At 38.4% G+C, this 15,336-nt stretch overlaps 1 protein-coding gene across 2 annotated transcripts in view; it reads right to left on the bottom strand.

Annotated features, from left to right (window-relative positions):
- MAP2K4 (mitogen-activated protein kinase kinase 4) overlaps positions 1-14,607 on the bottom strand; it is a 179,681-nt gene extending 165,074 nt beyond the window's left edge. For both annotated transcript variants that reach the window (XM_044676684.1, XM_044676683.1), the window contains exon 1: positions 14,509-14,607. In XM_044676684.1, the coding sequence (XP_044532619.1) occupies positions 14,509-14,605 (97 nt within the window). In that variant the 5' untranslated portion in view covers positions 14,606-14,607. The remainder of the gene's footprint in view (positions 1-14,508) is intronic.
- Between the last annotated feature and the right edge of the window lie 729 nt (positions 14,608-15,336).

Genomic DNA, 15,336 nt, shown 5'->3' with positions numbered 1-15,336 from the left:
AGGAGAAGGAGAAGGAGAAGGAGAAGGAGAAGGAGAAGGAGAAGGAGAAGGAGAAGGAGAAGGAGAAGGAGAAGGAGAAGGAGAAGGAGAAGGAGAAGGAGAAGGAGAAGGAGAAGGAGAAGGAGAAGGAGAAGGAGAAGGAGAAGGAGAAGAAGAAAATGGACCCATTTATAAACAAGAATATTGCAGGTGTTTTTGGGGTAGCAAGGATTTGGAAATTATGGAGTAGTCCATCAATTGGGGAATAACTAAACAAGTTGTGGTATATGATTGTGGCAGAATACTATTGTGCTATAAGAAACTGACAAGAAGGATGATTTCAGAAAAATCCGGAAAGGCATAATAATTAAAGCAAAGCGAAGTGAGCAGAACCAGAAGAACAATGAACACAATGGAAGCATTATTTTTTGATGAACAACTATAAATGGCTAGTTATTCTCAGTAATGCAGTGATCTAAAAAGGGGATTCGTGATGACAAATGCCACCTGCCCTCCAAGTAAAAACTGATGGGAGTCTGAATACAGACTGAAACATATTATATTTCTCCTTCCCTTTTTTCTTCTCCTTAATTTGAGATCTCTTCCACAAAATAACTAATATGCAAAATCTCTATCAGTTTGCTTATGATCCTAAGGTGAGGAAAGGAGGGTGGGAAGGAGGGAGAGAATTAAAAACTCAAAAAAATTTATTTTTAATGAATGTTAAATTGTTTTTGTATATAGTATAATTGGGGAAAATATTATTAAAAACAAAAATAAAGCTTAATTGTCAATGTAAAAAAAAGAAGAAAATGCTCAGAGTTGGAAGATGGGGAATTTTATAAAACAAGATAGCCAGTGTCATTGGATATTAAAATATTTTTTCATGAATTAAGGTATGTGAAGGCTAGAAAGGCAGAGCTTTAAAAAATCAAACAAAAGATTAATATTTGATCTTGGAGTTAATAGGGAGGCACCGTAGTATACTGAATGGGGGTGGGGAAGAAGGCAACATGATCAGACCTGGTATTTAAGATTGACTTGAAAGCTGAGTAAGTACTGAAAACTGGGGAGAAACTTGAGCCAAGGAGAATAACCAGGAAGGTTATTTCAAAAATTTAGTCTTGAAGTGATGATAGCTTTTCACAAAGGTAGTATTAGGGTCAGAGAAGGAAGTGTATATAAAATATTAAGAAGGTAAAATTAGACAGGACTTGGCAACAAATTAGATGAAGGACAAAAGAGAAGAAGCAAGGATGACACCTAGGTTATAAGCCTGAGACCTCCCACTGGACTGGGCAAAAGAACAGGTCATGTGAGAAATGTCCTCAGGTGTGTGTGTGTGGAGCGGCGGAAGGGAGAATGTGTTAGTTAAAATCACCTGGGGTTCTATTTGGAAGGATTGAACCTCAATATAGTGTTTGACAAACTTCTGTGGGCCTGTGGGGGTCCTTAAAACTACATTTCCCGTGGTCCAACGGGTTTCATGGGTTTCCTGTTTTGGATGACGTATTAAAGGTGAGGGACTATTTTTAAGTAGGGGGAGTGACTTGGAACTGCCTCTTTAGTTACCTGAGCTCGAGGAGAGAGGAAGATTTTTGTAAATGGCTGAGGTGAGGTTGGAATAGGTTTTTCTTACAGGTGCGTGGTCAGTTTATCTCTATCAGCATGGCTTTTATTAAAATACTATTTTCCCTTTTGATCTCGGCCCTCATCATTTTTAGTCATAACAAGAAGCACCCTCCAGCATACTCCATCACACGTGCCAACACAATACTAGAACATCCCTCTACCAGGCCAATCCCCAGCTGCTCAATGGACTGAGAGTCAGGCCTAGAGACAGGAGGACCTGGGTTCAAATCTGACCTCAGATACTACCTAGCTGTGTGACCCTGGGCAAGTCACTTAACCCCACTGTCTAGAAGTGCAATCACTTCTGCCTTGGAACCAATTCACAGAATTGATTCTAAGATGTATATATATTAAATGCCTCAATAACCCTCTTTTTATTCTTTTTTGTGTGTGGAAGGGGAAGGAGAGGTGATACAATGATAATGCTGGAAGCTATTTTAAAAAGAGTTCAGAAAAGAGTTTGAGGAAGGAAAGTAGAGGTTCCTGTGTGTAGCCATAGTTTTCAGAGATAGCAGGATCAAATGAGGGTTTTTGTGGATGGGTAACAGATAGACATGTTTATAAGCAGTAAGGTAGTGACCAGTGGAAAGTGACTGAAGATTAATGAGAATAAAGACAATACATGGGGCAATCTGGTAGAGAAGAGAAAATGGAATGACATTACATGTACATGTAAACAGATTTGCCTGAAGAGCCACCTCTTCACATGAGATAGGTGAAGGAAAAGACATATAAAAATAACAAAAATTCAAATTAAAATATCTGAGGCTCTGCCTCATACTCAAAAGAAAAGATAATTTTAAAAAACTGTCAACATTGAAGAGGGTATAGGAAAGCAATCACTCTCAACAGAACTAGTTCAATTCTTCTGAAAAATTATTTAGAATAATGCAAGAAAAGGTTATCAACGGGGGTATCTAGGTGGCCTACAGAAGATTCTCAGTTCCAGTTTTCCCTGCTACTAAGACATCATCTTGGTTCCATCACATGAGCCAGTCCTAGAGAAGAGAGGTCATTAGTTCAAATCTGGCCTGAAACACTTACTAGCTGCATGACCCTGGGGCCAGTCACTTTACTCTAATTGCTTAGCCCTTGCAGCTCTTCTACTTTAGAAATGATACTTAAAAGACAGAGGTAAGGGGTTTTTTTTTAAAAAAAGGAAAGTTATCAATTGTTCATAACATTTGCATCAGTGATCTCACTACTGGTCATAATCCCCATGGAAAGCATGACAACCATAAAATAAAAGTTATCCCATACATATCAAAATAAATGAGAATTTATCAAGTAGGAAAAATATAAACAAATATACGACTTCAAATAAAAATATAATCCCTTAATAGAATATTACTGTGCTGTTAATTATATTAGCCTAAGAAAACAATATATACGATTAGTTTAAGCCTGTAATTATAAACTACAAAACAACTCCACGATAATGAAAGGCTCCAGTGATTCAGGACACATTAAGGAATGCAATCTCTGAGACAGGAAGTTCCTACAGACAGGAACTTCCAAACCCAAGCATGGTTAAGATACCCATACCATCACACTCTAGCCCAGATTGGATTCACCCTCATTCTACCTTTTTTGCCTACCTTTTTTGTCTATCTAAATAATCAAACCAAAGAGAATGAAAGGAAATAGAAGGAAGAACGCCCAAATATTACCCGTTTGGGTACCAGATATTATCAGCTTCACAAAGGGGAATTTCTTTCGTAGTGGCTATTCTGCAATTCCCCCCCCCACCACCACCACCTACATTTCAAACCTCCTGGACTTTAGCACTGGAGAGGCTGTGCCTGCTCTGGCAGCAGACTTAAAATCTGAATAGGAAGGGGTGGAGGGGATTTAAAGTTCTTTCCTTAAGAAACACAGTCAGCCTTATGAACAGCTCACTTCCAATCCCCATTGGGAACAGATAGCAGTTTTGTCTAGGTGCTACATGAGCATTTTGTTAGAAATCACAGCCAAAAAGAGAGACAGGTTAGATCTATCAGAGTGTAAAGCACAAGGAAAGTTAGGGGACAAGGAAGTCAGCTCAGCCAATTAGATGACTGATCACAGTAGCTTAGCTCAGCATAGCTTCCTCAGCCAAAGGGGCAGTATGCTGAAACTGTTTTAATGAATTTTCTCACTGCAAATATTTCTTTTTAAACATGAATCCTAAAGCAATGATTTTTTTTTCCTTTTAAAGGTTGCTTGTCACAAAGTTGTATGTTTCTGTTTATTGTTGTCTTTGTCACAGTCTCATCTCTATGTATTCTTAAATTGGACACTTACAAAAAAAGGGGGGGGGGGGAGTTGGAAGATTGAACTTCCCACTGTCAAAAATCCTCAGCAGAGGACAAAAGCAAATATCTGTTCAATGATTTTTCCTCTTTCTTCCTTTGGATGGGCCCCCAAAAGAGTGAAAAAGAGAAAAAATTCAGAGCAGAAAAGGGATATTTTACTCCACAATTAGAAGCATTTTTCACTTAAGATTTGATTTTAAGGGTTGAGGATTGCTAATGATTTTTGATATGGTACAACGTAATTTTATTTATTGTGGTAACTATTTGTCAGTTAAATGTGAAATATTAACCATATTTTACTGAGTACAAAAACTCATGGTTGGAAGTTTGCTAAGCCTTGGTTTCAGTGAATTTGAGATAGCCAGTCTGACACAGAGAGGGAATGTTTATTCTATAAGGACAGTAATTGTACTGGCTACTTTGTAGATATAAAAGTCATTCAGAAAAAGTTTGTAATGTTGTTATTGAGAACTTATTCTAGAATTTCAACTTGGGATTTTTCAAATGAGATGTTCTTTTAATTTATGTGCTGTCAGAACTAGCAACAAGTAATCATATGACACAAGAAGTTTTTTAAAGTGGCTAATCTATGCATGGGTTTTAATAATTCTGGTACTAAGACTGGTATTTTGCAAAAGATGGAATTTCTAAACAGTGTTGTATTTGACTAGGGTTGTATGAACTGTTTTTAAAAATGTGTACAATGTATAAGAAGGAATTTGTGATCTAGAGATTAACATGTATTTAGACTCAAACTGCTAGAAAGTAATGATGAATGAATACAAAATATGTATGCATTTAAACTATAAAGAGAATTAAGTTTTCCATCTAAACAGGTTATGATATGCAAACTGTATGAAATTAACAAGGAAAATTTGATCAGCCCAGGAATCTAATAGGGGGATTACATGCCATTAAATATAGTACCTTTCCTCTTTTTGCAATAATGGTAAAGGAGGAGAAGCCGAGGAAGTAAGAGTAATGGATAAGGAAATAATAGGTGTAAATTCTAGTGCAAAATAGATACAGCAAAAGATAACTCAGACTAATATTGAAGGAATTTAATCAGCTATGTAGCAATGTTTTGAGGTAAAAGGAAACTAAACTGGAGCTTCTATGTTCTGTTTTAAACAGAGGTTTGAAAGGAATAAGAGTAAATGCTTTGAAATTCATTTGTTTACATACTGAAAGATTACTAAAGGACTTAAAGTTATTTGGAAGTAGTGGAGTTCAATCTAAAATTTGTAGAGAATTTATTATGAAAGCTTTTGATACATACAAAATTTTAAATTGTGGTGATCTCACTTGTTAAAGAGGGATAAGAGGCAAGGTTGTTAGGTAATAAAAATCTAAACCAAGCCAAGCAGCCTTAGGATAAATTGCTCACAAGCTATTAACCCCTTCCTTGCACACAGGAAGGAGAAAGAAGTACTTATAATTGTTCCACATTGATACTTAGGGAGTAATATAGCAACACAGTACATAAGATCTTAAAGAGTTTAAAGATGAGTATATTTTAATTGTATACTTCAGAGGTTTTAAGGAGATGTTCAAGCAACTATAAGTTGATAGAAAAGTCATGGAGATTTTGTAAAACAGGTTTTTTTAGCAGTACAGTCTGAAGAAGACTACTTACCATCCTTATCTATCTTTCCATCATAAGAGGTTTAAAAAAATAGGTTTAAGTGTTTAAATTGATCAAAAAAATGGGTTTTTTTGTTTAAAATTATCATAAATGGTTTTTCATCTCAGTGTAATAAAGTTGACTAACTTTATTATCACATTTGATTTCCTGGTCTTAAAAACAGATAAGCAGTCTGCTTGTCAAAAGGCTTGCTTTAAGGTTTAAAGTGCTTAAAAGGTTTCAAATCTTGTAATTGGAAACAGACCCTGTAATACTACATGCTTTATGATATTCCTTTTAAATATGACTTTTATGTGAATTGTTGCTAAAATATGTGCTTTAAGTATTGTTTGAATGTAAGCAAAAGCTCAATGTAAACCTGACTATACCATAGGTTTTGTTCAATCCTCAGTGGTTACCTCAGTTTACCAATTTGTACTCTGAACTGAAACTTATACTTAATAAGTCCTATGCTAAAGGCACAGTGTCTCAATTCTTGGGAGTTATTGATTAGTGCTTAAGGGATACCAAATGGTATGTTTATTTTTATGATGGTAACAGAGTCAGAGAAAATGAAGAGGTATGTTGTGTTTGAATACAGAAGAAAGAGAGACTTGATCTAATATCTTGAGTATGCAGATTCGTGATGGGTGAATGGAAGTTGCGTTCTGCTTTTTAAGCAGAGGGTTTTGAGGGAAAAAGAGAGGGAGAAGGAGAGAGAAGGAGAGATGAAAGAGAACAGATAGGGAGGTGAAAGAGAATAGATAGATGTTCTACTCTTATAATTGGATCCTTGACCTAGGGACAATTTCTAAAATTAATGTATGTGGTGTTGGAAAAATCACAAATGATTCTGGAATTTCTCTGGAAAGTTATCCTGAAGAGATTCCTATATGGCCTTGTCTTAGTCCTTCAGATGGCCCAAGTCCAGGAGACGATACAGCCAGCACTCTTGTTCCTTAATTCAGGTTTTGTGACTAAAGTGTGATATGTTAATTACTGCCAAAATATGTAAGAATAACTGAATTATCAGCCTGGTAGGGATGTGAAAGGCTTGTTTGAGGGTATGGAAATTGTTTCCAGACTGCTGCTTGGCAGAATTTCTCTGAGCTGTAATGGGTAAGACTTGTCTTTTAAGGAAGGAGAAGGCTTCTGGGATCCAATGGTGATGTAAGTATGCAAAAGATAGAGAATGTTCTGTGATGGTTAGAGAGGCAATTCTAGGGCTCAACCTGAACTGAACCGCTTCTGACCATCTAGGCTACTAATCCTTGAGTGACACAACAATGGCATGAGCCAGTGACAGCTTTGGCCTGTACATGGAGCCCCCTCACTAAGTGACCCTTGGGACGTGAAGAAATGCTTTCCCTCTCTGCCTTCCCTTTTGGAGCAAGTTCCCATAATCAGCACTTAATGCAAATTGTAAAATTAATGTTTCCATTTCCCCAAACAACTTAATAATTAAAAATTATCAAATTGTTAGGGAACATACTTTGAGATGAAGTTTAGTAATAGATGGCTTGTAGCTTGCAGCCTTAATTTACCATAACTGAAGTTTGGATCTTGAGCATGGAAATATAACCCAGGGCTTCCTGGATTTCCTCCAGAATCCGGGATAAAGAAATTTATCTGTAAAATATTGTTGTTCGAGTATTTATAGATGCCATATTAATGTGAACTCTGCAAAGGGATATTCTTTAACAGAAACATCATATAACATCTCTGCAAACAACTTGGGAATCAAATTTCCTAGAAGGATCAATTCCTGTCAGAGGATGATTTCTGGAGATAAAATCTGTTTGCTAAGATACCCAAATGTTAATGTTTAATATCAGTTTCTATTGTGCTAATTCTTTCTCTTTATATGCAGTGTTCTAGTTTTTGCCCCAGTCCTGGGTCCTATCCTTCTGCCTTTGGGATGGATGCTCCCCCTTGTGACCTATCTGCCAGTCTAGGGAAAGAGTCTCTGGTCTCCCAGCCTTCAGGACCCAGGCATTCGCTGCAGAAATGCCCCTGAGGACCCTGTGCCCACAGCTCCTCCTCCTCCTCCTCTCATGGATTCTACACCCCTTGTCAGCTACAGAAGATTGAAATCATCAGCCCTCTTCCCTTGGATGTTTGGAGGAGGGGGGAGATGGCATGGGACATTGTGGGTTATTGTACCCCAGAGACAGCATAGAACATTGTACCCCCATAGTGAAAAAGTTTTCCAGGCAAACTATAGGCAGGAAAATTCCTTTGCTCCCACTATGTACCCTTACCTGCCTAAACAGACTAGTGACCTTTGTCAAAGATCGTATCAACACTGTACAGCTTATGGTCCTTGGTGAACAATACCGGACCATTCCCCCTGCACCTTCTGTCTATGATGACACAGATATTTAAGAAAGATTTCTTTATGATCCAACTCCAGAAGTGGGGAATGTGGAACCTAGAAAGAGTCAGAATTAAAAATCCAGACCCCTGTATGGCACTGTAGTGAACCAGGCTTGTCTGTAGGAATTCCTACCTTCTAGACCTCTCCCCCTTATCTGAAGGAATTTCTACTTTGAAGACCTCCCCCTATCCTGTCCCCTGCTGCCTACTACCCCTTAAAAACCCAGCTTGGCACAGCTTGGGGTCCCACATCAGCCTTTTGATATGAGACCCTTAGCTTAAGCTAAGATAATAAAGTCCCTTTGCATTTTGCATTGTTGATTCGGACTCATTTATTGGGATAAGTCTAAGAGCACTTCATAATCCTATCTCTTCTCCCTTTCATAAGCCTCCTAACTCCTGGAAAAAGTTTTGTTCACTCCTTGACTCAACTTCCTCACCTCTCACTACTTAACACCTTGTAATCTGGCTTACAGCTAATCATCTCAAATAAAACTATTTTTTCACCCTAAAGTCACCAAGGATCTCTTAACTGTTACATAAGATAGCCTTCCCCATTCCTCACCAGCAGTAGATGAAGCAGTGAGTCTGGAAACAGGAAGCTGAATTCAAATCCAACCTTAGACAGCTATGGGCAAATTCATTTTACTTCTCTGAGTTTCCTTCCTTATAAAAGAGGGATAATAACAACAAACCTCACAGGGTTGTTCTGAGATCAAATGAAATAATATTTTTAAAGCACTCAGTACAGTGCCTAGCACATATAAGTGCTTACTTTTCAGTTTCTCCTCTTACCTGTCTAGATAATCCTTCTCCATCTCCATTCAATTAAGAAGCATTTACAAGAAGCACCTATGAAAAATGTTATAACCTGATAGTTTTTTTAATTTGTCAAAAGAGATAATTATAGAAGATCAAAAACTTGTATACATGCAATTCTCTTCTACCTAATCTTTCTCCTGGAAAGGAGAAATATAATATATGTAGCTATATATTATATATAAAATAATAACATTAAATATAATAAATAAAAATAAAAATGCTTACAAAAAAACAAGAATTTTCCTCACTCCTATGTCTAATTAGTTGTGGAGGCAGAAGTTGCCACCACCACTCTTTCTCTACACTAACAGCTACCATTTTAATTCAGGCCTTCAACAACTATTTTACCTCCTAATCAAGGTCCCTGTGTTCCGAAATACCCCCTCGAACAGACCTTTAGGATAACAGATTCAGAGCTAGATAAGATTATATCGGCAAACCCCTCAATTTACAGATAAGGTTAATAAAGTTCAGAGAAGTTAAGTGGATTGTCCAAGGTAACACACCTGGTGAGTCTCTTAGGGAAGAGTATTATGAATTTACTTATGAATCTTCTTAATTCCAAATCTAATACCCTACACATCATGCTGACTCCTCCCATTCAGTTGCCAAAAATAATTAAGATCTTACACATTCAGGGTCCAACTTACATTTACAATTTCATTTCATATTCTTCCCTTTCACAGATTCTAAGCCCAAGCAAAACTGGACTTCTTAATTTTGGTCCTTTCTTAACACATTTTGCCACCATATATCCCCAGGCAGTGCTATCTCTCTCAATTTAGATTATATGTATTACTCTTATTAGTATACATGAACACATCTGTAAAATGAAGGAGCTGGATCTCTAATATGCTTTCTAGTTCTAAATCTATAATCCTATATATCACCACAATAGGGGGCAGTAACTATAGTAACTATTACATTTTGTGTGTGCCTGATTCTCTAGCATCCAGTACAATATTCTGCATAAACTATAGAATATTGCATGTATACAGGTTTTTGATCTTCTATAATTATCCTTTGACAAATTAGAACTATCAGGATATAATATTTTAAAATAGCCTTAAAGATAGCTTAATCCAGAATCCTCATTTTATAGGAGGACCTGAAGCTTAGCATCTCAAACCTGAACACTTCAGAAGTGAACCACCAAACTGTTCCCTTCTCTAGACTTCACTATTTCTCGAGTGATCATCATCCTTCAGGTCACACAGGTTTTTCAAAGGAAGAGCCATCTATCCTCAACTCTTCATTCTCTTCTACTACTTCTTACAATCACCCCTTTCTCCCTGTTACCATTCATCAACCTAAGTACAGGCACTTACCAAAGATTTCCTGGACTATTGACTATTGAAATATTCTCCCAGCTTGTCCCTCTAGCTCCAAAAGCAGTTCTTTCCACTGTAACAATTCTCTAAATCAATTACCCTTACTCATTTCTTTCCCACCTTGACCCTATAAACCTAATGCCTATCCAACCCTCATATAGCAGCTAAATTAATATTCTTAAGAACACGAGTGTGACTGTGTCATTACTCAAAATTTTTTTGTGACTCACTATTAATTCTCAGAAAAACAAACTCTTCAGCTCAGATTTTTAAGGCCTTTCACAAACTGAACCCCACTTATTTTTCCAGAATTGTTCCTTTTTCTTCTTCAATCACTATGTATTCAAGCAAAAATGGCCTAACGTTCTCAAAACTGAGCAGACTACCTATCTCCAAGCTTTTGCCTTTTCAAATTGTCCTCTATCTGTAAAATGTACTGCTGCTTGATAGAATCCTTAGTTCATTCAAGGTTCAGTTCATGAAATTTCATGAAATTCAGTCCAAGTGGTAGTCTTGCTGCACCTCACTTACAACACTCCATTTCTCACTTTTGCTCAGGTTCTCTCTTCCCAAAAACTAGATTGCATTCCCTCTCATCTCCATCTCTCAAAATCCCTTGTTCAAAAACTTAGGCTAAGTATTCCTTCCCACATTAAGTCCTTTTTTGATCCTGAAAGGTATTACCTACAACTCCCAAATTATCTTGTATATATTTTATATACACATATGCTTAGCATCTAATATATAATTAATATAATTATATTAATATATAATATATAGTCTTAATGCTCGATACATAGTACCACAGAATTTGAGAATTGAAAAAGATAATTACAAAGACTAGTTGACATAACCCAGATGTTTAGTTATATCCAACTTTTCATGACTCTCTGGACCACACTGTCCATGAAGTTTTTCTGGGAAAAGATACTGGAATGGTTGCCATTTCAATTTCAAGAGGGATTAAGGCAGAGGGGTTAAATGACTTGCCCAGGGTCACACAATAAGTGTCTGAGGCTGGATTTACTCAGGTCTATTGTGACTCTAGGTCCAGCACTCTATCCACTAATCTATCTAGCTCTCTTCTCTCTTAAGAGCAGAAGATTCTTTGTCTTTGTTTTTGTATCCCTAGCACATAGCACAGTGCCTTCCTGGAATGGCACACAGGTACTTAAATGATTGCTGAATTTAAGTTGCTGTTACAACAGTGGTAAGTACCAGAGTCATGATTTAAACCCAGGTCCTCTGACTTCAGCAGGACAGCTAGGTTGCCCAGTGGATAGTTGGGCTGAACAAATTGTAGTATATGATGGTGATGGAATACTATTGTGCTGTAAGGAATGATGATCTGGAGGATTTCTATATGAACTGGGAGAACCTCAAAGAATTGATGCAGAGTGCAGTGAAGAGCCAGGAGAACACTGTACATAGAAAGTAAAACATCATGGAACAATCTAATGTATTGTACTTTGCTAATAGTAGCAATGCCAGGACACTTCTGAAGGACTTGTGTGAAAGAATGCTATCCAAATTGAGAAAAAGAACTACGGAAGTAGAAATGCAAAAGAAAAACACATGACATCACTTATCACATATATATATATATATATATATATGTGATTTGGGGTTTTGGCTTTAAAAGATTGCTCTATAGCTTGCTCTATAGCAAAAATGAATAATATGGAAATAGGTATCAAGTGATAACATTTGTACAATCCAGTGGAATTGCTTGTTGGCTCTGAGAAGGGGAGGGAGGAAGGAGAGAAGAAAATGAATCATGTAAACATGGTAAAATATTTTAAAATAAATGTAATGAAAAATTAAAATGAAAGAATGTTTTAAAGGTTTTATGAATCCTTAAAGCAGACATGTCAAACACAAGCTCTCCTCAGTGCAGCCTGAACCAGATTAAAATATAATTGGGTAATATTTAACAAAACAGATAAAAATAAAATAAAACTAAGAGATTCTTAAGCATAGTTTAGTGGTCCACATTTTTTTTTGAGTTTGCCACCATTGCTTTAAAGAATTAAAGATCTAGATCTGAAAAAGGATCTGCAAGGTAATCTATTTTGTTTTTATTTTTATTTTTAAATTTTTAAATATTGTTCCATGGTTCCATTATTCATGTTGTCTCCCTCCCTCGTTCCTCTCCACTCCCAGAGCTGACAAACAATTGCACTGGATTTTACATGTGTTACCATTTGATATCTATTTCCATACTATTCATTTTTATAATAATCTTTTAAAACCAAAACCCCAAATCATATACCCATATAAACAAGTGATAAATCATATGCTATTCTTCTGCATTTCTATTCCCTGGGAGGTCATCTAGACTAACATCCCCTTCCTACATTTTAAAGATGAGAAAACTAAAACCCAGAAAATTTAAGTGACTTGCCCAAGGTCACATAGGTAGCAAATGGCAGAGAAAAGCTATGAAATCTGGGCCTATAACTCCAAATTCATCATGCTTTGTATTATACCATGCTGCCTATACTTTATTTATTTCAACAATTTATAATAATTTCTACAACTAGAATGTAGAAATGCATATAACATAGATGATTGATTCAAGTAAGCTGCCTATATTTCCAGTGAAGAAATAAAAAGAAATGACCTAAAGGATATCATAAAAGAAATATATGATTCAAAAAAAGTGAGTGGGTCAAATATTAGCAAGGAAGAATAACCAATAGTTAGCCCAAACACTGAAATAATATCCATAACATGTTTTTAAAGCCCCAAAGGATCCCTCTGGCAGACTGGATAGACCATCTGTGGAGTATCTATATAAATAATCAAGAATCACACAGGGTGAGAAGATACAAATGAATTGTGATCTATACTGATGGAATTAATAGTAATACTGACAATTTCTGAATACTAAATAAACTCATCCAACACACTCATCCAACAAGAGTACTGTATGACAGATAGAAGGTTACAAGTATTGGGACATCTACAGTCTACCTTGAACAATTTCTCTCCTATCTCCAACAACTCCCAGCTAAAATCCTACTTTCTGAAAGAAGTCTTTCCTTTATATTAGTGCCTTTCAAACACCGATGATTATTATTTTTTTTTATTTATTTAGTCTGCATGGGGGGAGGGGGGGAGCATACAATTATATATAGACACAACTCTATTTTGTTTTCTCCATCTGGATTTGTGAGCTCCTCAAGATGGGACTTGGGCCTGTCTTTTGTTTTTCTTTGTATCCTCAGCATTTAGCACAATGCTTGGCACAGAGGAGGCATTTAATAAGTGTTTATTGACAGACTAACAATCAACTTTATTAAGAGCTCAACCAAAATGCCACAGCAGTCACACTGCCTACCATGGAACTATCCCCTTGGTTCTGTTCATTCAACAAAAGAATAGTGTAAAAAGTTAGCAGATTTCTAAGGCTATACAAAATATACCAACTTATTTTATTTGGTATATTCAACAATTTTCGGGCCTCAAGGTCATCTTAAAATGATGAATTCGGTCAAAGGAATGGGGAGGGGCAAAGAGGAGGGAAGAAGGAGTTGAGAGGGTGGAAGGAGGATCTAAACCAGTAATTTCACTTTAGCAAAGCATCTGTATTTATAAGCTTAAGGGAATAGCCTCAGGATATTGAGTCAAGTGCCTTGCCCCAAGTCATAAAATTAGCACTGGTCAGAGGCTTGACTTAAACCCCCATCAGTCCGATTTCTCCATCTATTAAGATCTGTTAACATGGCATAAAAAATAAAAACCTTAAATGTCTTTCTTAGGTTTTCCAAAAACTGGGAGACTACATGAGAGGCTATGTCATAACAATGCACATGTCTGTGTTCTTCGGTTTAAATAAAGTTTCCCATTTCCTAATATCCAAGTTCAAGCAAAAAGGCCTGAATCGGATGGGGCTGTGACCACAACTAAAAAATGTCCACCACCTTCGCACTTCTTCACCAGGGGCATCCTGGTGAAACCGAGAAACTTAACTCATTTCCCCCTCCCCCAAACCCAAGTCGAAAACCCAATTCACGCCAAAGTCTTGAAGCACTAGTTCTACCGAGTTATAAAGGTAGAGGTAGTAAAGATCTTAGAATGGCCTTCCTCTTCCTCCTCATTCTCCTTCTCCTAGCCCTCGTCCTCCCCGGGGGGCGGCTGCACCCTCACCACACTGGAGGGCACTGCTGAGGGAGGGCAATGATCCCTCAAAGGCCTGAGCAGCTGGGGCACCAGGGAAGGCCGAGGCCGGCCTAGATTCGAGCCAGGGGGAGATTCCAGGAGCCGCGGGGGCTGTGTGGCCGAGGCTGCGGGAGGAGGTTCAGGGGCCGCGGAGACAACCAGGCCCTAAAGCGGCGAAAACTAGGCCAGGAAAGCCCGCGACGGGTGGGGGTGGGGAGGAGAGCGAGTCCTCCGCCGCCACTGGCAGATCGGGGGTCTTGGGGCGGGGCGAGGAGGCGCTCCTTACCCTGCATGCTGCTGACGGCCGTGTGGCCTGGCCCGGGGGACCCTACGGCGCCGGGAGAGCCGCTACCGCTACCGCCGCTCGGGCTCGGAGCCGCCATTGTTGTCCGTGAGGAGTAGAGCGGCGCCGCGGCGGCTGCAATGCAGCAAGCTCGGCCTCTCTCTCTGCCGGAGAGGGGCGCGGCTAGTGCCCGCCTCTGGCCCGTCCCCCTAGCCCGCCTTCCCCGCCGGCTCCGCCGAGCTAAGGCCTACCCACCCACGCCCACCTCCGGCGTTCCAGATACCAATCAGTTTTAGCCTCCTTCTGGGCTCGCTCCACCCCGCAGACTTGCCCAGACCTAGACTCTTGGTCGTTCAGATGCCCTGCAGCTGGGTTAAGAGTAACACGCCCACTCTCGCTTCTGACCCACACCACCACGCCCACTCTCACTTCTGACCCACATCACCAGTAGTTTCATTCGTTGTCAATCAAATTCATTGTTATTAGTAAGTGTACTTCTAATGAAATTTAATTCAGCAAATATATTAAGCACCTCCTATGTGGGAGACTGTAGAAATATAGAGAATAAATGAGTCCCTGTCTTCCAAGAATATGTTTTAGTAGATAAAATTAATACTATTTAAAATAAGTGACAACACCCCTTCCAGGAAGACTAGGACTATGGGTATGGAATGTTATATATCAGTGTTGGTGAACTTTTTAGAGATGGAGGGCCACGCCCCCACCCCATCCAGAGGGAGTGCTGTGCCACACACACACACACACACACACACACACACACACACACCTTACCCTACCCTAGGGAAGGAGATAAGAGCTGCTGGTCATGTG

This window comes from Gracilinanus agilis, chromosome 4 (genome assembly GCF_016433145.1).
Source record: "Gracilinanus agilis isolate LMUSP501 chromosome 4, AgileGrace, whole genome shotgun sequence".
Taxonomy (NCBI): Eukaryota; Metazoa; Chordata; class Mammalia; order Didelphimorphia; family Didelphidae; genus Gracilinanus; species Gracilinanus agilis.
The sequence above is the reverse complement of the archived record's forward strand: the minus strand, read 5'-3'. Positions and strand labels throughout refer to the sequence as shown.